General features: G+C 38.4%; 1 protein-coding gene across 7 annotated transcripts in view; it reads right to left on the bottom strand.

The window, feature by feature from the left end:
* FRMPD4 (FERM and PDZ domain containing 4) overlaps positions 1-27,492 on the bottom strand; it is a 310,340-nt gene that overhangs the window by 69,900 nt on the left and 212,948 nt on the right. For 5 of the 7 annotated variants that reach the window (XM_061459914.1, XM_061459908.1, XM_061459909.1 and 2 more), the window contains 2 exons: positions 8,544-8,704; positions 6,273-6,375 (listed from right to left, as the gene is read on the bottom strand). In XM_061459914.1, the coding sequence (XP_061315898.1) occupies positions 6,273-6,375; positions 8,544-8,704 (264 nt within the window). The remainder of the gene's footprint in view (positions 1-6,272; positions 6,376-8,543; positions 8,705-27,492) is intronic. The other 2 variants (XM_061459912.1, XM_061459913.1) reach the window with 1 other exon arrangement.

Raw genomic sequence — 27,492 nt, 5'->3', positions numbered from 1 at the left:
GAAGATATACAACTAACAGCATCCCTCAAGTCAGACAGGAAGCTCTCATACCCTGATTCTCAACTCTGTGCTTGGGGCAGCTGATTAGAAGTAGCTAATAAAATGCCATGACAGAAAGCTTATCTCCATTAATGTCACTTCTAAAACTCCTACAGATAATTTGGTTCAACATTTTGTCCCTCTATTCAGTATTACATATCTAAAACCCCAAACATAGATCGAGGTTTGAAACAAGATGACTATAACCTCTGGATTTATATACTGAACTGGGAGTATAATGGAGTATCTTCAGATTAAAAGGTCTGCATAACTGCTTTTTCAGGAAAAGCACATTTCAAGATTCTTGGTTGCCAAGCAGTATCATAACTAATAGCTTAGTATGCTTGATTTTTTTCTCTATGATGTTGGTGAAGAAAGACTATCTTTAGGTCCACCAAAACTGCTTGATCCAATGTATGAACAGTCTAAGACCAGAGACAGAAATTACACTTAAAAAATGATATCTTAAGCTACTGTGAGAAGATGATAGGCACTGCTACTGAGCTCCCTTTTGCACTTGTTATTTTGCTATGATGATGCAGAGAAGGCAACCTGGTCCCTGAAACACATGGAGTCAAATGGCAGTGATAGAATCCTCATCCACTATAAGATGACGGAGAGAAGGGTCAGTATTGATTAAATGCATGTTAGTACTTAAAATGCAACATGCAGCCTGAAATCTTGGAGAGTTCCTTCTCTCCAATCTTATGGTAATACAAAATTTAAACAGAAATTCTACTGCAGAATTGAAAGAATCCTCCAGATCCTCTTGATGAAAACTTGCTGTGACACTAACTTGCCAAAGCAAGAGTTATTTCAGAAAGGTTTTTGAGTCATTTTTCTTAAATAGAAGATAGAGCTGAGCCAACAACAAAGAAAAGCCCTTAATGAATTTCACCTTTTTCATTTCTCGCTTTGCAGTTAAAGTCTTTTCGTGGAATTCCACAGAACATCAAATACTAATTTACTGCTGTTACAGTTTCAAGGAATGAACTAATCTAGCTTAATTTAGCAACCTAGAAGTCAGCTTTCTATTCTAAGAGAGCTTTACGTGCTCCTCCTTTTGTTAATGCATAAATAAGCTTTCTGCAACAGACTAGTTTATTCCAAAACAAGTATCTTGGATGGATCACCCTCCTCTTCACAGGCTGCCTGCATAACCTTTTACCTGAAGTATGAAAAAAATACCACTACTTTCCCCTGCTCAGAGTCTGCATTATGTGGCAAGCAGCACATCTTACCACATAAGTGGCAATTTCACTCAATTACCTTACTAAATAAAAAGACATTTCATTTATGTTGGGATGCTTGTAGACTAATGCATACTCAGTACAATCTAAGATAATCAAGTAAGCCATTCATGCTGTAGGAATTATCTAGAAATATGCTATAATGCAAATTATTTATTAGATATATTTCATCGTTTTAAAATATGGTTTGGTTCATTAAACTGATTCTTAAAAAGATACAAATTGATCATTAACTGATGATCATGAAATGCACCTCTAAACAACCAATTAATTGTTACAGTACATTAATACACCCTCTAATATATTAGTTTGGCATTGTTGCTCACCTTAAATATGCAAAAAATTGCTATACTGTGCAATGACTTCAATGTTATCTCAAAGTACTTATTGTTAAGTATATGTGAAAAGCTTCAAGTTATAGAATCTGTATCAGCAATAAAATAAAACTAACATAAGTAGCTCCTGCTATAATTTTGAACTGACTGCACTTCAAATACTTCTTCCTTCTTTAGCATTCTGTCCATTTGTTCTTTGCCCAGACTGTAACCATACATTTAGAAAACTGGGCTTGTTTCTTCCTCTTTTTCAAACTTCAATAACCTTATGTCTTGAATGGAACACATCTAGACTGGTGACCTCTCTTTGTATGGGAAACCATAAACATGACTTCTGGGTTTCTGCTTGAAAATAGCTCAGAAGAATATAATATGGTGTAAAAGCCATTGAACGTTACCTGGAAATAATGAGTCCTTGTGTATTTTGTCTGCAAACCATACCATATTCATATTTCTGCAACCTTGGCCTTCAAAGGACAACTTGAACACTAATTAAATGTTGCCAATAAAGCGAAGGCAAAAGAATTAGGTGAATGAGAATGGCCTGCAGGGGATATTTATAATGAATATCCCCAATAACCTCCAGACCTGAGACCTCCTAGGATGCAACAGTATCCCTCAATTCTCAAAAACAAACCAGAAGTTTTCACCAGGTTCCTGCTCATTACCCCCTGGAGTCAGTAGAGGTGGCTTTAATACAGTTTTCTACTTAAAGAAGCTTATTTTCAGTAATGAATATTTAGAAAGCACACACATAATTAAAATATTAAAATGCAACAGAGACAATGTGAAAATTTCTGTATTATGTGCTCTTTTTATCCTCTTGCTTTTTCCTCTAGTAAAACTGTTACACAAAAGGGACTCTCTTAAAATACTGGTCTATTTATTTCTAATCCTACAGGAATAGAAGGTACATAATGAGTTTGGAGTTGACAGTAAAAGGGCTGAAGAAAAAAAAAGTGACCTGAAATAAATTGCATCAACTTAATTTGTGGAAAATTTAGAAATAAAACAGATTTATTGCTTAGGCATATGCTTTTTCCTAATGAAAAAAGATTTAATTGACATATTTCAGATACTCTTCTTGCTGGACATTCTGAATCTTTTTTTTTATTTTGGGGATTTAATATAGACTATTGCAGAAATTCTCTTTTCCATGTTTTTTTCCTTCAATAGCATAACTCTTTTCATAAATAAATGTCCTGACAATATTTTCTTGGAAAACAATCAAATATTTCATTACACTGAAAATGCTGTTTAACATTCAAGGTTGACCTAACATCTAACGTTTGTGTATACTTTTGCTTGGAAGTCTTGAGTCTTGCTAAGCTTGTTAAAGGATGATGCTCATCTGGTTATGAAATCTGATTTTTTTTTCCTCATGCAGTTTTTCTGTTCAGCATACTGTGATCTTTATGTCTTTATTTTGAAAGAGGATTAATTTTTTCCACACTCTGCAGTTACAGACAAATATTTCTTAACTTTAGAAAAAGCTTTGAGGGAAAGATGCATAAAAATAGTTATTGAATTTCACATCACTAATATAAAATGTACCTTGTAATTCCTAATCAGTATGAGACCATGCAGTCACAGGAAAAGAATGTAGTTTCGGAATATCAATTTTCATTAATGTGCTGCAGTGACCACAAGATGGTACAGTGTAAGATCCTGAGGGACAGGAGGAAGAGGAGTCCAAGCTAAAGAGCAGACTTCATCTTGTCCAGGGCACTGGCAGCCAGGTTCCTGTGGGATACTGCTCTGGAAGGCCAGAGCCCAGCAGTTGAGTGATCTTCATGGAGAGCCTCTTCCAAGTGCCAGAACAGCCTATTCCAATCCTCAATGAAGCAGTCAGGCACAGCAAACAGCAGCATGACTCCGTAGGGAAAATCCCACCAAGACCCAGTGCAAAACAGAAGCCAACCAGACATGGAAACAGAGAGAGTTTACCCAGGAAAAAAAGAGAATCCCTACATGGCCAGGCAGTGATGGGGTTTGCAAAGTTCACCTGGCACTGAAACTGGTACAGGATGTGAAGGGTAACAAGAAGGGCCTCTACAACTCTATCAGCAGTGAAAGCCAAGGGAAATACAAACTCACTGTTAAAAGGGGTGGGCAACCTAATGAAGGGCCTCTGTACCCCAGTGTGCTGCCTTCTTGGCTTTGGTCTTTAGTGGCAAGATCTGCCACTCCGGTTGCTGAGTTTAGTGGCAGAACCAGGGAACAAAGTAGTCCCAGTAGTAGGCAAAGACTGAATTAGTGATTGCTTAGGCAAGAGGCTTATGTCCATGGGCCCAGACGGTATGCATCTATGGCAGCCACGGGAGTTGGTTCATGTCTTGTAAAAGCTGTCCTCCCTCATCTTTGAAAGATGAGAACTGAAACATCTGCCCAGTGTTGTTGTGAAATCTCCATCTTTGGAGATACTGAAAACTTGATTTGACAAGTGCTGAGCAGCCTCATCTAATTTGACACTGGCTTGCTTTGAGCAAGAGGTTAGACTGAATGACCTCCAGAAATCCCAGCTCAATTCTATCATTTTGTCATTATGCCTATCGTCTAACTCCTGCATCTAAACATTCATTCCTGACTACAGATACACTGCTCCCAGCTGGAAAACAAGATTTCAAAATAGCTTCCATGCACACTGAAAACTGAAAGCAAGCATTTTCAAAGTTGCAGATGTATGCATATGAAAACATTCTATTATATAGAAGAGATTAATTATTTCATCGGTGTAAAGAACTTCCTCTGCTATGGTGTCAGGATTGTACAGTGACAGTGTCTAATCATTCCAGATGTCCCCACTGGCATGAAGAGAAAGCTCTTCATTTCAAATGCAGTAATATACAATCCCAATACGTTTCACTCTAGGTCCTATCATCAAAGAACGACTGTCAAAATCCCAATGGCAGATAGATTTTGAAAGCAGAGATAGAATTATAGTGTAAGAAAAGTGTCACCAAAATCTTCCCCTGGAATGCAACAACACTTAATTTAAGACACTACCTACAGAGTCAACATAATTGGGAAGTGTGACATTCTTACTCATTTTCTCATTTGAAGTCTGACAGAGAATCAGCCACACAATAAATTCAGTTAGTTTCAGGCCTAATCAGTCTATTTACCTTGTTGTTATTACTACATATTGCTGGCAGTAAAGAAATGAGAAAGAGATCCTAATTCTAATAACTTAAATATAAAACCAAACAAACAAAAAAACCCACAGACAACTGAAATATGATCACTTCATGAAGAATCAAAGACATCAAAAATGAATTTAAGGCCCATTTGTGAAGCTTGTGCTGATGGCCAATACAGATCGTAGGACAGAAACTTATTAGGAACAGGGCAGTTCATGCAGTTCATTTATTCATTGTCAGAAAATGAAGTGCTAAAGTCCCCTCTTAATAGTCTGTGTTTCCCTTAGTAGACTTACAGGTTAACGCTATTTTCTTTTTTTTTTTTTTTCTTTAAATCTGAAAATGCATTTTGTTTTCTCCAAACCTGCCTAACCCAGATAAAGGCATCAGTGTTGCTGGCATCTTTATACCATTTCTGTTTCTCCTTTTGAATTTTGCTTAAATTTCCTTAATCCCCAGCAAATGAGCACACATCTGCTCAAATTGTGATCTGCAAGAGGAGTACAACTGTCATGGCACCTCCTGCCCAAATTTCTTGAAGCAAGTGTGACTTTCCATAATTACATGTGTAACACTGACAACAGTGACAACTACCAGTTCTGAGGAGAGGTGCCTGCACAGTTAAAACCTGAGTATATCCCAGGAGTCAATGAGACCCGCCAATTCAGAGATTACACCAACGAGAAGGAAAATACAGAAATAAAACTGGTGTGCAGCAACCAGGCTGTTGGAATTTAAAACAAATTTTTAACAGATTTTAAAACAGATTTTTACATTTAATTTTTTTATTACTAATCATTTTTCTAGTCAATGCAGTAACTTCTTTTTACTCCAAATGCAAAGCTTATTATATGAACCACACCACATCTTTTTCTACATCCTGAACATTTTCAGTCCCTGTTCTTTCTTTCCTTCTATATCCCATTACAAATATTGACATTTCACCTTTACTCTCCATAGTCAGTTTTCTGTCTTGTTTTCTGCCTCCTGTCTACACATCCCTACCTACTCTTTTCACACAAACTAATCTACCTGAAATCCACTCCAAGCTCATTGAGCTTCCCTACGTATTCTCATTTACATGCACTCATCTGCTCTTGAAAAACCACCCCACCACATTTTCTTTCCTTTTTACATATGACAGACCTGCCTCAACTTTCTTCATGTAAAAAAGGCAATAGAGCAATAGTGACTTGAGCTGCCTTGCTACAGGAATTATCTTTTCAACAATCCATACAAAAAATAAATACCAGGAGAATACTATTCCTCTTTTGATACCCAAGTATTTTGGAACTGTTCCAGTATCTTATCATATTTTTTCAGCTACCCAGAGGACATATAAAAGGACACTTCCTTTAAATACTAAAATAGTTCACCATTCTTTATTATGACTAAACATCATTTTCTCTTTCCTCAGCCATGAGAAGGCAAGACTTGGTGTATCATCAAATGACTGCACAGACAATAAGGCACTGGGTTCATGGTTTAAGTGACAGGACATCAACTACCTGACAAGGTCAATGACTCTCTCCCTTGGAGCAGCGCTGACTGGCTCATCATTAATCATTATGATCTGATCCCCTGGTATAAGCTTTCCTTCAGAGGGGCCGCCTGGAGACAAATGAAAAAAAAAAGCACAGGTTAGCAGACCATTGTAAATGCACTCTGTTGTTCACATACTATGAATCTTTTTTTCTTCAAATAATGGCATGTTTAATACTAACACTATTTCTGGCATTACCAGTACCTCTTCACCAGGACAATCTTCAAAGCTAGTGAGCATTTTTATTGAAGTTCCTCAATTTAAGTTGCAAACCCGCATCTAGCCACCTAAAAATAACGGCTTTACTTTCTGAATGGCCAAAAGGACCCATAACAGGCGGCCTAATTCACCCTTTCAAGTGTGATCAGTCACACCTTTCTCAACATTTGTCTGATACAGGAGTAAGACCACCCTAAGGATGACTCCTTTTCCCATAAAGAAATGATTCTGTTTAACTGCTGCTAAGACCAGGAAGTATTTTTCTCTGGTGTCTACATCAGATCTTCCCTGCTGCAACATAGTTTCATGTCCCAGGCAAAGTAACACTGGAGAATATCTTACACCACTTTCCTATGAAACATCACTTACATATTTGAAAGTCATTTGTAGTCTCTCCTTTGACTTCTCTGCTCTGGGCAAAACAAACCTGCTTTCTTTAATCTGAAGACAGTAAGTTTCTATACCTCTAGCCTCTGAGTCTCTTCCTCTGGATTCCTACCACTTGGTGAACACATCCAAAAGCATTGCCACTTTCAGTTAGACACAGATATTTAGCATTAGTCTGAGTAGACAGACGTGTACATGTCTATGCGCTTTGGATTCTGACATTGCTGAAATGCATATTGAGTTTATGCTTTATTAAATGCACATAATACTTTACTTTTCAGCATGATTACATGCCCAGAAGAGGGTGTGACATTGCAACTACTAGTGAAAAGATGCATCCTCTCTAAACTCCACAATGATGATACACTAAAACCCCAGTAATATTACCAATATGAAAATGAAGTCCTAAAAGAAAGTGTTTCCATATCAAAACCAATTCATTTCATAACTGAGCTGATGCTGTTCCTTTCCTCTGTTTGGTTTGAAACCTTCACTTATATATATTCAGCATTAATGAATAAAAATCCATGTAGGAGAATGCTGTCCTGAGCCCATTTTCCTCCTATTCACTTGGAACAGGACACAATATACACCTTTCCCAAACTGAACTTTAACATTGAACTACATGAATAATGCTAACTTGGGAGAAAATAACTGTCTGGTTGTAATTCAAATATTAGTTACATTGCTTGGTTCATCTGAAAGCAATGAAAATATAATCAATGCACACATGGGCAAATGACATCAGAACTTCACAAAGTCAATTTTGCCTCTCCTCTGCTCTCTGTAGCTGCTCTGGAGGACATATCGAACAAGAGCAAAGTCAAATCCCTGTCCAGGGCTCCAAGGCAATTTTACGTAAGAACTGAACTTTTAACCATAGAGAGCAGTAGGCCGCTAGTCAGGAGACTGATTAGTCCCAGGTATGGTCCCCCACAAGTTCAAAAATACCACAAACCTCAATAATTTTCACTCCATGTAAGGCAGTTAGGGATCTATTTTGACCTGGCTTTTTGCCTCATAGTTATACAGAAGTATCCATAAAATAAAATAAAATAAAATAAAATAAAATAAAATAAAATAAAATAAAATAAAATAAAATAAAATAAAATAAGATAAAATAAAACCAAATACAAAAGTCAGCAATAGCATCCTTTTTTTCATAAAAGAATACTGCAATTAGAACCAAGTATTACAGTTGGAAACTTAGTTCTCCTTGTGAAGCTGATGATAAAAAGAATGCAAAATATGTAAGATTTAATCTTGCAACTCAACATACCTCTTGAAAACACTGATTCAATGGCAATGAAGATGACATCAAACCAATATAAATGTAGCAGGGGGAAGACTTTCTTTCCTTGAATGAAGTGGGTCAACTCCTTTCAGGCAAGCAACAGCAATGGCTCAGAGTAATAACCTAAAACTGGCTTTTTGTTAACATATTTACATAATGCTCAAAAACGAGTGCAAGGAGGGAAACTACTGGGTAATACAAGACTCAAAAAACTACCTAGTATTTGTAACTACTTTGTCTGCCTGAATATTTTAACAGTACTCAAATTTGCAACTATATTTCATCTCAGTAGATTAAGTCTGAGTTTGCTTCTGTGGTCAGGTGGGGAAAACATACCTGGTGTTACTGAGCGTACAACAACTGGCTTTTCACTACCAGCCACAAACCCAAATCCTAGCACAGGATCCCTCCTCATTTCCACTTTCCGAGGGGCTGGAGGGGTTATTTGGCAGCTCTCTATTCGAGGGTCTTCAAATGTGGCTGATTGTGTCATGTGACTGTGAAAAAAAAAAAAAAAGATGGAAAAAGGAAAAAAATCATTAAAACATGATTTTGTGGTATCTACTTGAGCCAAGCAATTTCTGCAAAGATATGAGATGAATACCTGAAATGTTCTCACTATAGGAACTAAAACATCAACTTAGTAATTCTCTATTAGATTTTTTTATACGTGAAGTAATAATGCTCCTGGCAGGTCTCAAATACTGATCAATAGTACCAGCCTACAAAGAAGTCTCTCTTTGACAGCATATATTTAATCATAACCCATATATGAAAGAAAAATAAGCCAACAATAAAGCCTTTGTCATATGCACCTGGAGTTTTCATCCTTCATTTTTTGGAAGGGAAAAATAATAAAGTGATCTACTCATAATGTAAAACATAACAATTAGAGTCTGCCAGCCTTTTGTAAGAAGAGAGGACACACGTTTACACTTGGTTTTCTAAGATGTAAGACTGAGCTGAGTTATCTCAAACAGACTACCAAAGGCACGGGTAACAGCTCTGTATTTACTACTTGTGTAAATTCTTTGAAGTCACTGCAAACTGTTCCAGGGGAGAAAAAAAAAATTAAGAAAATATATTCACCAGCAATTACTAAAATACTTTCAGCTACAGTGCTATGATGATGCTTATTGTACCTAGAAGTAAAATTTCTCATGGCTGAAGGGAAAGATCTTGATTTTTCAAGCAGAAAATAAAAAAGGATGAAAACTATTCAGCATCACATATCCATGAAAGAGGTCATGGTTTAAAAACACAGAGACTTTTAAATTAACATTAATAAACATAGAAATGTGACTGATGCTGCATGCTGACTGGACTGGAACATTCTTTGTGTTTCCCACCTGATGACTGGAACTCCTCACTGAATCACAGCTACCGTTTCCCAATACTGATTATACAGAAAAACAGACCACTCCAGTGTCATACCATTCCAAATGCCATTAACTGAACTCATATCAGGTTGCCCAGAGGGGCTGTGGCTGCCCCATCCCTGACAGTGTTCAAGGCCAGGTTGGATGGGGCTTTGAGCAGGAAGGTGCTTTATAATCTTACATGTAACAAGAGTTAAGGGACATCCCATGAGACTAGAATTACTGCTCTCACACCCTGTTCCTCTTCCACCTTTAAATACAGTCCCCTGAAGAGCTCAAGACAGGCTGTCCATAAGAAAAAAGGCACCATTCGGAGATCTCTTTTCAGCATCAATGACATGCAAAAACTTCTCTGGTCTTTCCTCAACACATATGCCTTGGGCATGACATCAGTTTCCATTCTCTCCATGATTTGCTTCTATTACTGATACACAGAAAAGCAGTAAAATCTCAGCAAACTCTCAGTGGGAGCTTATTCCTGTGACGGGATTTTTCTTGAGCTTTTCTTCAAAGAAACTATCCCTACTGCTAGACTCTGTCTGCCTACGAGTAACATGCTGCCTTTTTATGCATATGATCAGAGATAGCGGAAGCTACTTCCTTACAAAAATATGGAAAAATTAAGATATTAAGATATTTTCTGTGCTCCTAGCATCTGTATTAGGTGAAGACAGCAAAGAAAATTTATTTTCTTTTACTAGGTAAAACTTCACATCTGATACTTCATTTTCCTCCTCCTCCTGTTCCTCCAGTTCTTGTCAGTTAATTTGGTAACTTTCTATTAGATTTATTCAAAAGAACTTTTAGAAAATCTAGAGAGTTCTATGCAGACTCTTTATGAAATCTATCTTCAAGACCTCCCAGACACCCTCTTCCCCATCAATTCCTATTCATGATTTGTCTTTCAAATGGGCTACTTTCTGAGGTGCCACTGGTATTCAAAAAACTGTGTATCTATTTCAACACATGAATTTCGCTTTGGTAGATAATATGAAAATCCACAGTTGTCACCTCTTTTAGGTGACAGCCTTACTGAAATTTCCACAAAGTTAAAATATTCTGTTCAATCATTTCTTCCTAATAGGTGTTTCCATTTTTGTAACTGGGGCACTACAAGCTGACACTGTCTCCAAAGAGGAAATCCGATATTTACAAGCAACTTGAAAATACAGCTTTCGCCTTTGAACACTATTTTCCTGCTCTCTTCAAGCACTTTGTGTAGTCTGGTTTGAAAACTAAATCATGCAGGAAAAGAAAACAACAAAACAACCCCTGAAAAACCTCACTAACAGGCTGTACTTCCAATAATAAAATCCAAGAGAAGACTCAGAGATTTGCCCAAAAGAGCAGCTCTGCTACTGGATGCCTCACTCCAGCCATTGCATCGGCTCGTACTGAGCATCAGCACAGCATCAGTTATTCAAAGCCTAAGCAAGAGGATCAGCGAGGAACCGTCCATCATGATTCTGAGAGGCACAGCAGGTTTTATTGATTTTCAAGGTTATCCACCCTCAAATACATCAACTAAAAAGACTCTGCATCTCACGCTTCCACAGCTTGCTACATCAGATATTCTTCTATCATTCAGTACGTTGGAAGTTTATTTCAAGAGAGCTGCAAGATATATGAATATGATCCCAGAAGAGATTACATGAATACTCAAAGCTTTGTGTGATGGTACATTGACAAACCTGTTTCCTCCTGTGGATAGTTCATTATTGAGATGCCTGTTGTAGTAGCATAGTTCAAGACAAATTTGAATTTTGCATTAATTGGGGGTATTTGATCTCCATCTCAGCTACAGAACTATTGATTCCTAAAGAATAGCTATGCTAAGAGTTCTAAAGCAGAATCTAATAAACTTGGACTGAAAACCTTACACAGACCATCACTTTAACAGTGAAACATTCTTAAAAGAATAACTGCAACACTGTAAATTTCCCATTTCCTTCAAACACAATAAAAATGTGTTTAGATGGCACTATGCTTAGATCATACTAAGCACAGTATCATCTAAAAAAAAGTCATATGGTACTAAAGATTTACTTTTCTGAAGGAAAAATGGAAGAAAAGGAAAAAGGCTGATTTTAAGCATCAACTGTTCTTTCCATATACACAAATGCAAGATGCCCTTAGATTGCCTTTTCACAGACAGATTCTCGTGTCTCACCATTTTCAATGACTGACATGAGTCCCTGCTTTACAAAATGCTGTCTTCTCTGATGTACTCTTATTGTGAGCAGTGGGCGACAGCTGCCATTATTAAAGAGAGTAATTCATAGAGAATTTCTTGAACAGAGATTTTATACACCAGCTTCTTCTAAGAGATAAACTACCAGCTACAGAAATTCATAGCAGAAGTGTAATTCCAAGTACTGATTCTCGAAAGCTCTCTGTGGCAACTATACTCAAAAGAGAAAGTAACAGGGGAAACGAAAGTAGGCATGTGAGTGTACGCGCACCGACAAACAGAGCAGAATGGATGCACTGCAGGGTGGCATAAAATTCATGTCATCCACTAAGGGGCCTATGGCAAGTGAAGGAGGAAGAAAATTAGGAAAGAAAGACACCTTGGGGAACATTGCTGAGCTGTGACAAGGCAGCCAGCACCTGCAAGCACAATTCAGCTACCCAGGACATTATGGGGAGCCTAATATAGCAACTGAATACCTGAATTCATGCTCAGGGAAGTCAGAGGTATGATTTAAGGCTGGCACTTTGAAAATTCACATCATTAGATTCAAAATGATTAACTTGGTAGTGCTTTCTAAGGAAACCTTCTTTGCGTTTTCCTCATTCAATAACTCATGTAACATCTAAATAAAGACTAATTAAAAGGAGAGTTTGATTTAATGATGCCTATTAGTAGCTGAAAGAAAAGTATCTCAGTACAATGCTTTTTCAGCCTTTGGATTTTGACATGTCATTCCCTGGCACTTAGGAATTAGTGGGTTAATTCTGACAGTTTCGTTTATGGCAAATAAGAAAAGCCTGTCCTCAGCAGGCTGAAATTTGCTATGCAGGAGTTTGCATTTCCACAGGAAAACGCTTAGAGGTCTAATTCTTCTAAGAAAGTGAAACCTACTGCATGAATCCAGTGACTCCGGTTACAGTAAATGCTATTTTGGAAATACTTAACAAAGGCACCCAGCAACTTCAGCTGCATTCTGCAAAGACATCAAAAAAATAAAAAAAAAAAGCAGAAAAGTTGATACCTCAAAGTTAGTTTAACACAGCTGCACACACACAAAAACTACATAATGGGTCCTGCATTGTATCATGACAGGTGTGAAGACTGGCTGCACTTCAGTGTTTCATTATGTATTTCCATACTATAGCTTGTTTCTATTACTTCAAAGGTTAATACCAATTCTCAATTTTGAGGGTTTTATTCCTTAGCTTTTAAATAGTTAACAATGCCTCTGCTCTACAGATTGATTTAAACACAAAATAAACTCTGTTTTGACTTGAGACACAGCAGGTGCAATCCTGGTCAATGATGGAAAATAGTCTGTGGAAATGTCAACCCACTCATGGGTTGATGAGTGGAAGAGGCCGAAGAGGATGGAGATAGGGACTTTTTATTACAGGTTTAGTTCAGAAATAATAAAACCACTTCAAATCACTGAGCACTCTCAAAATCCTGTCTCATTAATTCAGAGGAGGTGGAGGATCTGCTTTGTTGATTGCAACTGAGATTTTCAAAAAGACCTATGCAAGTTAAGGATGTCAAACAACACTTCATGCATAATTGTCCAGCTGAATCCCTGAGACCATGAGCCTCTGCCCATCCGCCCCGAAACTACATCTTTGTTCATACTCTATTCAGAGCCTCAGGTTGTGTGCTCAAAATTCCCTTTGCAACTGGGAGTCATAAAAGCTACTGCAGCAACTAAAGAAAGTAAATTTGATTCCTGCTCCATCACCTGTCTTCAGGAATTAGCATTAAGTAAAATGACTTGAGACTTGAGACAGTATTACAGAAACTGATAATAACATAAGGGACTTTTATAGTTTTCTCCTTGATAATCTGGAAGAACTATCAAAACAACGACAGGAAACTGTTATAGGTGAGAACAAATACACAAACTCTGCAGAACATGAAAAACTTATCTTCATTTATTTATCTTAGCTAGTAGCTAAATATGAAAAGTAATTCCTTCCCTTCCCTTTCTGGCACCTCTCAGTATACCTCAAGTTAATTTATTTTCTCCAAGAAATCCCGCAAGAATTATTAAGAACTAGGACACAAGTGTCAAAAGCATGCATCAACTGTATCTTTCTTCTACTTGGAAATGACATTTCAGGGAAGAAGTGCCCAAATAGTTATTACATTTCTAAGTAAAATTGCTGCTCCTACAGAGAATCTGGTGGCTTGACAAACTGTTTTTGCTCCATTTTGCAGCAAACTGGAGAGCTGCTTACAGCTTCAGAATACTTTTTTGGACATATTCAACAGACAAAAGTTTTATTTTCAGCTGTTCAAAGAGGATTCAACTTTTAACACTTCAATAAAACCTTCCCTGCATTTTCACTGTTTTCATGCAGGTAAGTATACTGAGAGTTCAGTATCATAAGCACAAAATACAGCTGGGAGGATGTATCACTTCCTCTCTCCCCCGAACCTCCCCCCTCCATTCTTTCTAGGACTATTTTTCTGCCCCAGTGTCAATTCTATTTTTTTCATTAGCTTCTTCAGCAGTTAAAACCTCTAAAGTCAGGTCATTTTATAGCACCCTAGAAAATGTTTGGCATATGCCATCTGGATGAACATATGGTAAAAATGTAATTAGAAGGAAAAAAGGTTTGCTGGTTTCAGAAGTTGGTGACAGCTTTTTTGATAAAATTGGATAGAGGGAAATCTGACACGTAAAAAAATTTCAAAATCGACTCTTCCTCCACTGGTAGGCATGATGTGCAATCTAAAGCAAGACAAAGTGAGGCAAAATCACAGTGAATAAAACTGACATGAATACAAATTTAGAGGGATAAAAAGATTTATGCTCGTCTTCAGGCAGACATTGGGAAAAATAAGTCAAAAACGTATTTTACAATGACAATTAGCACCCTCATATTGACAATATTACATGTGTAGTATGTGAATGCTTCTGCATTCTGCATATCCTATATATGAATGCTATATATTTGGAAGAAAACAAACTTCTGTACTTGAATCCCACAAAGACATGGAAATAAGCCTCAAGGCCCAGCTGCAGACTAGCAGTTGTTTGTTCCAAGGTTCGTGTCTACAGATTGCCAGAGAAGCTCCCATTTATTTTCCTTCTCTCAGGATGGCCACAAGCATTTCTAGAGCTCTGTTCATGATGAACATTGAGTTTCTTGATGGCTATATTGGGATGAGACTTTTCAGGCATCAGTCAAATAGCAGAAATTGCACAGAAACATCTCCATGAAAATTGGCCACGGCAAAGAACGAGCCACAGAGGAAGGAAAGATATGGAGGAACCCTGCAGAGAAGATTTATTAATATCATAAGAACAAAATAAAGGACAAAAATGAAAACAAATACTGTCTTCAACACTTAAATATCTTGAGAAAAACTTGACACTGTAACACTTGACACTTTAACACTTGAGAAAAAAAATCTCAAAGGAGAACATCTCCCAAAAGAAGACAGTAAGAGCTCCCAGCAGCACTGGCCACCTGAATGCTGGGATTTCCTCCTCTGCAAGCAGGGCATGGTGCCAGCCTTAGCCTTCTTTACTGACTGAAATATACAGCCAACATTGAAGAGCCAATGATGAGTATGTCTAAATTGCACCCGTACACATATGGCATATAATGCATGCTGACAGCCCTCCCCCTTAATGTGTAATTATGCTGCTACACACCACACTGAATGGCATTTCTGCACCCAGTTTTTGTCCCAGCAATTTTTTCCCACCAGACTGACACTAGGTTTAGCAACTATGCTTCTGGTTTCAAAGCCTGAAGTGAGATTCAAAGTGGAATGAGATTCAGGAGCCCACTCTGTAGGCTTGAATATAGCCAAAGGAAGGTCACAAATTATTCATGCGTACAAGACTGGATGGAGAACAACCTGTGTCCCACAAGCAATTCCAGGGCAAGCCCTGTGGGAGAGAGCAAGGCAGCAGAAACTGCAGGGGCTCACATTAGCTGGTTATGCCAAGGGCCCCAAATGCACCACCAACTGGGCCTTGCCTTTTCCTGTAACAGAGATTTAGGACCCCACTGGCATTTCCTTCCTTGAAGAAGGTTTTCATCAAGTTGCTTCTCACATATGCAGCAAGGGCTGGTTGTGCAGCTCAGGGACGCAGGGTGTTTGGCCACCTGCCTGGCCCAGGTCTTTCAAGAAAAAAACTGCATGATATGCTTTTGTTAGAAACCAGAATTACTGGCTCTCCTCCAAGGCAGGAATGCCATACATTTACTGAAGTATACTTTGCTTTTTTCTCCACAAAAGGCATTTTCTTTATGTGATCTGAGCAACTCCATTTAGGATAGCAAACTGCAATGAGGTCTTTAAAGATGAGCTGAAATATAGCTTTTCATTATCTTTTATTCATGCATCAATAAACCCTGTTGCAAGTAAAGATACAACAAGGGAGGAAAAAAAATCCAAACAACGAAGATTTACTGAACTCCAAATACACAATAAATTCATTTGGGCCGAAAGTGTACTCTGGAAAACAGAACAAATAATTCCTATCCATCCTGCTTTTGAGAAGTTTCATGCTAACCCCCATTAACAGCAATCTGTCAGCTCCTGCCTAGCTGAGCTCTGCAGCAAACCACAGAGGAGCTACACTGAGGGCTACCAGTGTTTCCCATCTAGCAATGAAAAGGAGCTGCCCTCTCCAGCTCAACATGAACTACTTGTGTAATTGAAACGTTAAATAAAGAAAGGGGGAGGAGAAGCATCATGGAAATAGCTTTTTAAGATGCTCATTAAATTAGGAAAGCTCCTGATGAAAAAAAAGCCGGTCTGGTGCAATGCTGGAGGCTTGCTCCAACATGCACTTGTCACTCTTTGTAAACACTAAGTGTGTAACATAGCGTTGTAAGAGGACAGAATCCAGATTTAATGTGCCCATTGTAACCCACGTGGTTACAATGGGCACGTTACAAAGTACAGCTGAGCTTGGCACGAACAAGCAACTGGAATACCAAAGCCCCTGCTTCAGCATCTTTGTACCTGCCTACCTCTGGTAGCTCAGTACAGTTATGAGCATATGGAGATAAGCACTTTCAACAGAAGTAAAACCTATTAATTTCTTCTTTGAACATAATCTTCCTCATTCCTTCATCAACTGAATGGATGAGCAGGTCACAGAAAGGGCTTTGAGTTATCTTTTTCTTCCTTTTCACTAGAAGTTTACACTAGTTTACACTAGAGGGCTCCTGAACCAAAGTCAGGTTTTTCTGGTGGTACCCCATTCACTGCCTCTTCAGCAAAACATAGCCTTACTCAGGTGGAAACTAAACATCATCTGGAAGTAGCAATCAAGTGAAAGTAGCAACATACATGTTAGCAGATACAAAGCGGGCACTCAACACTGCAGTTGCTTAGTTCACGTACAATCACGTATTTAAAGCTTCAGGGATATAAACTACAATATCATTGTGGTGGCTACCGTTCTCTGCACTTGGAAGCTGGTTGGAGAGCTGATTTCAGCAAAGGGAAAATGGCAACCCCATTAGAAATGCAAGTTTCTCTGAGTTCAGGGGCACACAGAGAAACAATGTCTATGTCAGTATAATAAGCTCTCTCAGGTTTCCCATGCTCAGCATGGATTCTCTTCCCTGGAGACTCAAGCACAAGGAATCTTATAAAGTTGTTGTGCTTTTATAAGTGCAACTTCTGCACTGAAGCAATGAGTGCAAGGAAAGGCTTTTCATTCTCCAGCTACAAGACAGAAGTGAGTTTTTATAAAGTGAAAAGGATCTACAAGCAGCAAAGGTGTATTGAATGAATTTAAAATATTTTCATATTGACTCATAAAAGCCCCAAACTCAAGCCTTCACATTCTGTATCTAAGTCTTCACAGTCAGTCTTCAAAGTAAATCTAATTCTGTAACACCTTTGGAGAAGGCCTCCAGGACAGACAGGAAAAAGAGAAACCATCTCTTTCTTTCCCCTTTCTTCTAACAATGTACAAATAGAGAGGATTACTTTTCTTGACTGCTGATTTGGGAGTGTGCCATAATGACTCCTCAGCAAATGCAAAACAAGAGAGAGAACTTAATTGAAATAATCTAGAATGACAGATTGCACTGATGGGAAGTGAGGCTGCCAGATAGAGCTGTCATGGGAAAATTAAACTTGGCCTATAGGAAGGAGGAAAAAAAAAATCAGGCATGTTTGATAATTTTTTAAATTTATTTTTCCTGATAGATTATTTGCTATACTTCAGCACAAGATGGCTGAATGGTTTTTCTGGGCCTACTTTTTCATTTCAAAGGAAGCTGATAACCTTTCTAAGTGACAGCACTTCTAGTAACCACAGCATATTTTATACACCTTTAAAATAAAGCATTTTGCTGATCATGTTTCAGCTTCACTGTATCCAAGAAGCTTTTGCTAAAGCCTGTGAGGTAATTTCTATTTACCTATTGTGCTTGTTTGGGCTGGGATAGTGTTAATTTCTTTCATAGTAGTGAGTATGGGGTTACGTTTTGGATTTGGGCTGAAAACAGCATTGATAATTCAGGGGTGTTTTTGGCTATTGCTGGGCAGTGCTTACACAGAGCCAAGGCCTTTTCTGCTCCTCACACCACCCCACCAGCAAGTAGGTAAGGAGTTGGGATGGGAAACAGCCAGGACAGCTGATCCCAACTGACCCAAGGGATAACCCACATCATACAATATCATACTCAGTATATAAAGCTGTGGGAAGAAGGAAAGGGGGATGTTCAGAGTGATGGTGTTTGGCTTCCCAAGTCACCATTATGCATGATGGAGCCCTGCTTTACCGGAGATGGCTGAACACCTGCCTGCCCATGGGAAACAGTGAATTAATTCCTTATTTTGCTTTGCCTGCATTCATTCAGGAAAAAAAAAAAAAAAAAAGGAATGAAATTATAATGGAAGTTGTAGCCAGGCTGATCAACACAAAAAATTTCCCGTTTATCTCAAGAAAGCCCAATTCACTGTAAACAGAGAATAGAAGCTCTTAATAAGGCAGGCAAACTAAATGTTCTAGAACACATACCATGGAATAAAAGTCATAGATTTTAGTGAAACACTGATTTTAAAGTGAAAGAAAATGCTATGTTAGCAACTCAAGAAGGAGAAGGGTATCTATCCAGGTGAAGCTGGGATGATTTGTGTCAGGCAGTGGCTGAGTCAATACAACAGAATATTGAATACTGATCATAAAATCCTACATGCAAAACAGAGGAATTTATTGAGCCAGTTAATAATCAGCCAATGCCTACCACAGCTTTAGTAATAATACTAATGAACCGAGTATTTACAAGACTCTTGATACATTTTAATATAAATAGTAGAATTACAGAATCACAGGATGGTTTGGCTTGGAAGGGACCTTAAAGGTCACCTAGTTCCAATCCCCCTGCCACAGGCAGGGACACCTTCCACTAGACCAGGTTGCTCAAAGCCCTATCAAACTTGGCCTTGAACATTTCCAGTGATGGGGAAGCTTTTCTGGGCAACCAGTGCCAGTGACTCAACACCCTTACAGTGAAGAATTTTTTCCTAATGTCTAATCAAAATCTTCCCTCTGTCAGTTTAAAGCCATTTCCCCTTGCCCTGTCACTACATGTTCTTATAGAAAGTCCTTCTCCAGATTTCTTGTAGGACCCTTTAGGTACCAGAAGATTGCTCTAAGGCGTCCTCAGAGCCTTCTCTTCTCCAGGCTGAACAACCCCAACTCTCTCAGCCTGTCTTCATAGGAAGAGGTGCTCCAGCCCTCTGATCATCTTCCTGGTCTTCCTCTGGACCAACTCCAAGAGGTCCATAATATTTAGTATGTAAGCTGTCAACATAGCCAAAATTTTGTTCACTTTAGATGAATAATAGATGATAGGTTTAGGTGAAGTTCCTGTGAAATTTAAGACACTGGGACCGTGCTTTTTTCCCCACAGAGAAGAACAAACCTTTACGACTTCTAAAATAAAATGAGAAATGAATAGGCAGTGAGCTGTGTAACTCTCATCTACACAGCAACAGTTACAGACCAGTGCCTCATCAGCAGTGCAAAATGACAAAAGCAGAGAAAGAAGGTATTTGGAGGCATTTTTTTCTTTTTATACTGCATGTTTCTCTTCTAGTATTCTTCACCTATCACAAATATCTATTTAGTTTTTAAGACAAATGTACGATTTTGAAAAAAATGTAACAAATGAGAGAATTAAGGAATTAAATGCTTTCTGCAATATATGCAGAACATGTTGCTTCATGATTTTATCTTTTTCCTATTGTAAATAATACAGAGTAGAGCTTTATAAGGTTCCTAAATAGGCATTTAATTTTGACGAGGCAGAAATATGAAGATTCTAGTACAGCATTTTTGCATTTTAAAAAGAGCACATAAGCCTCAAGTTTAATTATCATCGCATAAAAATTGGCATAATCTTATGAAAAATGAAGTCTTTATGCATGTAATAAACTCCTAACAGAGAATGCGAGACAGTTAAGTGGCATAAACATGCTTAATGTCAGAACTTGCTAAAACTTAACTCTACTGACAGATGATAAAAGTTCCACAAGCTCCACCCCTGAACCTTGATCAACATCTTAGAAGCATTTATAAAAATAATGTGCTGCAAGGTTTTTAGAATTCATTTTTCCCTTTCATTTTCACCGAGGGCACCAAAACAGAGTTACTGTCACACACAGAGCACAGCCATAGCCAGGGCTACTGACACCTGCAACAGCTCCAGTGGTCTAGAAGAGCTCCCCCTCCTGTATACCAGGGAGAATTCGTCATTAACTTCTATTATTTATCCTTAACTTCTATCAGACTTACCTCTTTCAGCTAATTCCAAACTAAATGATCCTCACTCTGGAGTTCAGACCAATTCCACAGATAATTTGCTTTTTGCCTAAGCTGCAAACATATCACTCTTTTCTGAAATCTACAAGCTGATAAGCTCTGCAAAGACCATTCTCATGAAAAAATACAATTAAGGGCTGTCAAAGTTTCAGAACTGAAAAAGTACCAAAATTATTTTGGAATACTGATTATATCTTTTTTATGATAAACAACACTGCTGCATTTCTAACATTAAATACAGTGCTGAAACAAAGACTTTAGAGACTCAGACTTTCAGAAAACCAAGTACAATTACAACAAAATCTTGGTCACTGATATCACACATATTTTCAGCCTACTGTAATACAAGATAGAAACTGTCATTTTTGTGTACATATACTGGTCATATTCACAGAACAAACTAAACTTAAAGAAAGTTCTAATGTTCTGAAATATGCTCATTCCTTTCTTATCTTCTTAAGAACAAGGATGGATTTTGAGACATAAGCAGCAAATGTAAATTGGTTTCACTTGTAAGTGTCGGTTACCTTCAGGCTCAGGCTGCTGGGAGTTAGGGTTAAAATGAAGGAGTGCTATTTGGTAGCTGTACTATATTCAGCAAGGCATTTTTTTTCAAACTGCCTCCCACCCCCCCCCCAAAAAAAAAACCAAAACAAACCAACAGACAACAAATGCAAACCCATAAGAAACAGAAAATAACAGAGTTCTGAAATACACACTTATTTAAACATCATTTGTGACATGATCTTCCTACATAGCAGTAGCTAAATTTAAGTAAATACTATCCCCCCAATTAAGCTGCAGTGCCTATCAACAAGATAAATCAGTATTTTAGGAAAAGTTCCAGTGAAGAAGTCCCCAATTTATTATGTCTCAATTAAGCGAGCTGTTCTATAATAGCATTTTTATACTCCCTGGCCCAAAGCACTTTAATTTTCATATGACATCACTGAAACATAGTGGCCTTTAAAACATAGGGCAGAATTTAAACTGCATGGCATAGCACATGAAAAAGAAAAAAAAAAAAAAAGAGGGAAACCTCTCACATTATATCAGTTAAACCCTCAACTCTTTGCAAAATATATTTTGGCCTCATTTTAGTGTCACACAAAACATAATGAACTTTGGTTTTAAATGTCTGCAGTTCCACCAGTGAATGAAAAGCCGAGCCAAACCTGGTGACTTAGGTCTGAGCTTGGTGCTCCATGGGGAGCAGAGCCCTGTATTTTTATTTACAGAGCATATAAACTGATATCAGAGCAGCCTAACACACTTTGGCTGAAACGGGAGTCAGGCTCTTGGTATTTCCAAGCAGCTGTTTAAATCAGAAGAACTGCTCTGAGCCTGCAGTCTCTGATGGACCTTGCATTAAAGCATCTGTATGATGAGCAGCTCCATGGCAAAGCTGACTCCAGATCACAACCTAGAATCATACAACAGTTTGGGGTGGAACTAACCTTAAAGATCATCCAGTTTCACCCCACCACCACCACAGACAGGGACATCTCCCACTACACCAGGTTGTTGAAAGCTCCATCAAACTTGGCCTTGAACACTGCCAGGGATGGGGCAGCCACAGCTTCTCTGGGCAACGTGTGCCAGAGCCTCAACACCTTTTTAGTGAAGAATTTTTTCCCAGCGTCTAATCTAAATCTTCCCTCTGTCAGTTTAAAGCCATTCCCCCTTGTCTTGTGATACATTCCCCTTGTAAAAATTGCATCTCCATGCCCTATCTGAGATCACAATGCTTTCAGACCACTCTGTGCCCTAAACCCTGGGGTATGTGTGCGGACTTACCAAGCCTCCTGCCCCCCAGCTCTGCCAGCAGTGACCACTGGCCAAACCTTTCCACCAAAGCACATGGACTTCATGGTGGTCACTGCCTCCTTCAGCTGTGGTATGTTTTACACTACAAAGCTGGCAACATACATATACACACGCATATATATCTTTACTGACATCTCCAGAAATTAGGCACTTGGTCATGTGATAGCCTACAAGGTGAAAGAACATTTAGGAGAGTGATTTTTAATAGAATAAGAGGTCAACATAAGTAGGAAGCTTCACTCCTTCAAATCTTTAGTTACTCAGACAACCAACCTTTATATTTTCAGATCACATAATGTCTATAAATGAAATAAATTGTCATCATTTATTCATATAGCATCTTTATTTAACAAAATATGCAAATCAAACTGTTATTATTCCAGAAATCATGAACTCGGAAAGATTAATTAGAGATGTTTTACTCAGTTCTGACAAGCTGTTTAACTTCAAAAACTATATAGAATCATAGAATCATAGAATCGTTAGGGTTGGAAAGGACCTTAAGATCATCTAGTTCCAACCCCCCTGCCATGGGCAGGGACACCTCACACTGAACCATCTCACCCAAGGCATCGTCCAGCCTGGCCTTGAACACTGCCAGGGATGGAGCATTCACAACCTCCCTGGGCAACCTATTCCAGTGCCTCACCACCCTAACAGGAAAGAATTTCTTTCTTATATCCAATCTAAACTTCCCCTGTTTAAGTTTTAACCCGTTACCCCTTGTCCTGTCACTACAATCTCTAATGAAGAGTCCCTCTCCAGCATCCCTATAGGCCTCCTTCAGATACTGGAAGGCTGCTATGAAGTCTCCACACAGCCTTCTCTTCTCCAGGCTGAACAGCCCCAACTTCCTCAGCCTGTCATATAATTCACATTTAGTGTCAGGAGAGAAAACGTCTATCATATCTGGAAATAAAATTACTCTTTAAGTTCTGTTTTGAAATAGAGTCATACATTCTTGCAGTTGGTTTAAAACAACTGGAACTAAAAAAGGCAAAGCTCACTGTACTGATTTCTAAAATTAATTAAAATATCTGACAGGAGAAAATAACAAGTCTTTTCCAGTGAGGAACAGGTAACCTGCTCATTGTTGTATCAAAATCTCCATACACGTAAGGAACTCAAGTTGAGAAAAATCTAACATTTTTAATCAGATTCATATCCTGTAGGAAAAATTTCTTCACTGAAAGGGTGGTCAGGCAGTGGAACAGGCTGCCCAGGGAAGTTACAGTCCCTGGAACAGTTCAAAAACTGTGTAGATGAGGAGGCCCTTTGTGACACGGTTTAGTGGTGAACTTGGCAGTCCTGGGGTAATGGTTGAACTTGATGATCTTAAAGGTCTTTTCCAACCTAGTTGTTTCTATGATCAGCAGTTCAGGGAATATAACGTCTGACCATTATAGTTTTGCTGTAGGTGAAATAGTAGGGAAAGAAGATAATTCTCTGCCTTAGAAGAAGTTTCATTTAAGCTTCTATACCCATTTTCTGCAGAGGTATATAGGTTATTTTATTGCCAGTTGTAGGAAGCGTGTATTTCTACATCCTGATCTGGTCCCAATTCAATTACATAAAGCATTAAAAAGCAAAATAAAAAACACAAAACAGAAAAAAATTGCAACTGCGGAAAAAAAAAAAAGAATGTGTCCTGCAATAAATATTTCTGTTATTCTTCTTCAATAAAATTTCTCCTCTTCTGTTCTCTTAAGGGAATATGATACAAAAAAGTAAACCACTTTTTAAATAAACTGCCAGTTTTTCTCTTTAAAATACAGGTAGATGCCTGGCAACAATTTAGAGTACCCAGGTGTGAAAGAATCCCATCCTCATAAGATAATACACTAGTACCATCCTGGGGAAAACAAACAATGAAAACCCAACCAAAGCACAGGCCATATGTACAATCTTTGAAGAACGACAGGAGAGTTAAAAAAAAACCAAGAAAATAAGACAAGGAAAATGAGCACACCATATCCAGGGTGACTTTTTCACAGTCAAACCATGCAACAGAAGGAGGAATGGGAAGGAAAGGAGAGTTGGTGGAGATGAAATCAGAGAAGCAGCCACTCATCAACAAACCTCTCAATTCCTTCTAATTGTGTCTGGCGTGGGAACAGTGTCACTACTGCCAAGAGGAAATTCATAGTCAAACTTCTGATCTACTGAGTACACCCTACCCATGACATTACTGACTCTCAGTACAGGAGAAATTGTAAGGAAAAAAATCTAGAAACGTCCATAACCTCCTTTCAGCCTCCTCCTGGAGACTGACAAAAACCCAACTTGTTCTTCTACCAGGATGCTTTCTTGCAGCTTAGTGCAAACATCAATCAACATTTAATTCCTTTCTGAGTCCACTGGCATCCTGATTTATAGTAACACATGTGTGAAACTCAGCCCAGGCAAGACAGAAGGTGGTGTTTTTGGGAAGCAGAAAAACATCAGGAGGCCTTGGCAACTGGTATTATCTCACTGTATATCAAACACTGCTGTACTTCCATTCCCTGTACTTCTGGTCACACTGAAGGGACTAAAACATAGATGAGGCACTGTAAACCCACAGTAAGGAGACCAAAGTACCTTCTAAATTTACATGATTCTAATTACTCCTTCACACACAAGCCCAGATACAGCCCCTGTGTACAGACCCCAGTGTACAGCCACTGGCATCCCCTTTTCTCACAGTTATAATGGCTACACTGCTTGGGAAAGAGTACAGTCTAGATTTTTGGAGGAAAAGCCATCACTAATCCAACCCTAAAGCTGTGCACATGTTGCCAGATGAAATAAAATATGAATATAAAATAAACGCTTTTCGTAAGAACAAAATCTGTCTCTTAGATCTCTTCATAGCTGCAACGAAGGGCAATGAGAAGACTGGGTATTCATTCCCATTTTGCATAGCTCTTGTGAAATCGCAGTGTAGCTTCCATATTGAACAGCTGGGTATAAACCTGCATTTTGTACTGTTAAGGTCAGATCAATCCCTTACACCAAAACAATGTGCACATACAGAGCAAGCTGGGGCTTGCTCTTCTTTGACTTTGCATCTTCTTTTCTTTTTGGATCTTCAGACAAGACTACACTTCCAGTGTAATCCTTAAGAGAATTTTAGATCAGTCTTGCTGGAAGTATTTAATTTGTTCTCTAAATGACGAGTCAGATTCTCTTTTACTGAAAGGTGCAAGGGGGGAGAAAGGAAAGGAAGCATGGAAGAATTAGTCCCTTCTACTAATGACAGGCTGCTACACTGGTTTGACCAGGCTCTTGGAGTTACAAAATATGGAGCGTTTGAAATTCAGAGCAGACAACTCTCTGCAGCAAAATTAGCTATTCATCTCCATTCTTCTGTATATAAATGAACAAACAAGTTACAGCCAAAGTGTCTGCCTGCACGGTCTGCTTAGTAAATCTGAATGCAGGACTATCCAGTGCACAGATATGTGGAATTAATGTTGAAAATACCCTGGCAGTCAGTTATTACTACTGATAAATATTAAATTGGACAGCAGACTGTACTATAAAAACTGCGAAACTAAAGAAATAAAATGGCTGCCTTTTAAGCCAGAAAGACATGTCCTTTAAAAGACAAAACCAGAATTCTTCAGTAGGTACAGATACGCAAATAGCTAATGACTGATCAGAAGAAACTTCAAAGTAGAAGAGTCTAAAAAGCAAGGAAATCCATCATATAAATCTGAATTTGTTTATAAAGCTTATCTTATATAATTGTGGTATCATAAGGATGATGCTAGTGAGTCGAGCTCAAACCAACCTGGGCAGTATTTACTAAATAAAGTGCTTTCTTCCATTAAATATTATTCTATAGTGTAAAATAAAAAGTAATATTTGGGGGTTTTGCATACTAATAACTTTATGTAAGTACACTCTGTGCTTGGACAGAAAACCAGCAAGGTTTGATGCAGTACTTTGTCCTTCCTAACTCTGGATCAGGCTCTGAAAGCTCAACTTTGATACCACTAAGTGCTAAATGTTGCAATACACTTTTTCTGTGCCAAAAAAGAGTGAAGTCACAGACAAATGACCGAGGAAAGAAAATTACCTCCATCCCAAATTATTTATAGTCTTAAAAGAATACAAACAAGATTTATTTCATGGTATCCACAAAGGCCATAAACAGCAAGTGAAGATCCAACATGCTGCTCTCATCACCACCTGCTCCACACAAACTTCCACATTTCTCAATTATGCCATGATTAGATGGACTGTATTGCACTGGTCCTGAGGAGGAAGTGAACTCATGATGATGAGCTCAGAGCACCATGCCAGTGTTTAAATTCAGCTGTCCAGAGATGAAAAAGTAGACAGCTCTCCTGAGGCTTGCCTTCATCAGTTTCAAGGTCTAGGTACAGCACAGCATAGACTGCATGTAGAGAGTCTAGTTTGAACTCACAGTGCAAGCTGTCATCCAAGCCTAAACAGTAAGTCTGGTGTGGCAGGTATTTGATGTCTGTGGCTCTAGCAGCAAGTTTTCAGAGACTTTTCAAATTAGGGTTGAGATATTACTGACTGGGAGCTAGGTCCTCAAGTTGTAGGGAATTGCATCCACCAAGGAAAAACTGTGAGACAAGCAGCTTCTGACTTGCCTCTGTATTCTACTAGTGGAAACGTCTAAAATTACTTTTGTATCTACCTGAATATAGTCCAGCAAAACAGATTCCTTGTCTAGCCAGCTCCAGAAGCCAAGCTCAGCTGCCTGTCCCCTGAGAAAGCACATAGGAAACCAGACCTAAAGTCAAACAGTGACTGTCCAGTGCACTTCTGGTGAGTGCCCAGATCCTTATGAACAAACCTTTATATGAATGCTCTATAAAGAACGACATTGCCTGTACCAAGCTCACCACCCTCTAATCAAGTTGTAGGTATACTGAAAGGCATGCTGCTTTACAGCAAGGCTGCACTGACCCTATTTATTTAGGCAGGAATATTTCTTTTGTAAGAATGGCAGTAAATGAAAAGATAAGCTTATTTGCATTAAAAAATACTTTGAATACCAGTTTGCCTAATGACAACTCATTAGAACAGCTTATTTAGCTAGAAAGACAGGCAAGCTTTTAA

The sequence above is a fragment of the Pezoporus flaviventris genome, unplaced genomic scaffold (genome assembly GCF_033815535.1).
Source record: "Pezoporus flaviventris isolate CSIRO_AGI_PZ_B2104156 unplaced genomic scaffold, CSIRO_AGI_Pfla_v1 ptg000030l, whole genome shotgun sequence".
In the NCBI taxonomy this organism is placed as follows: Eukaryota; Metazoa; Chordata; class Aves; order Psittaciformes; family Psittacidae; genus Pezoporus; species Pezoporus flaviventris.
The sequence above is the reverse complement of the archived record's forward strand: the minus strand, read 5'-3'. Positions and strand labels throughout refer to the sequence as shown.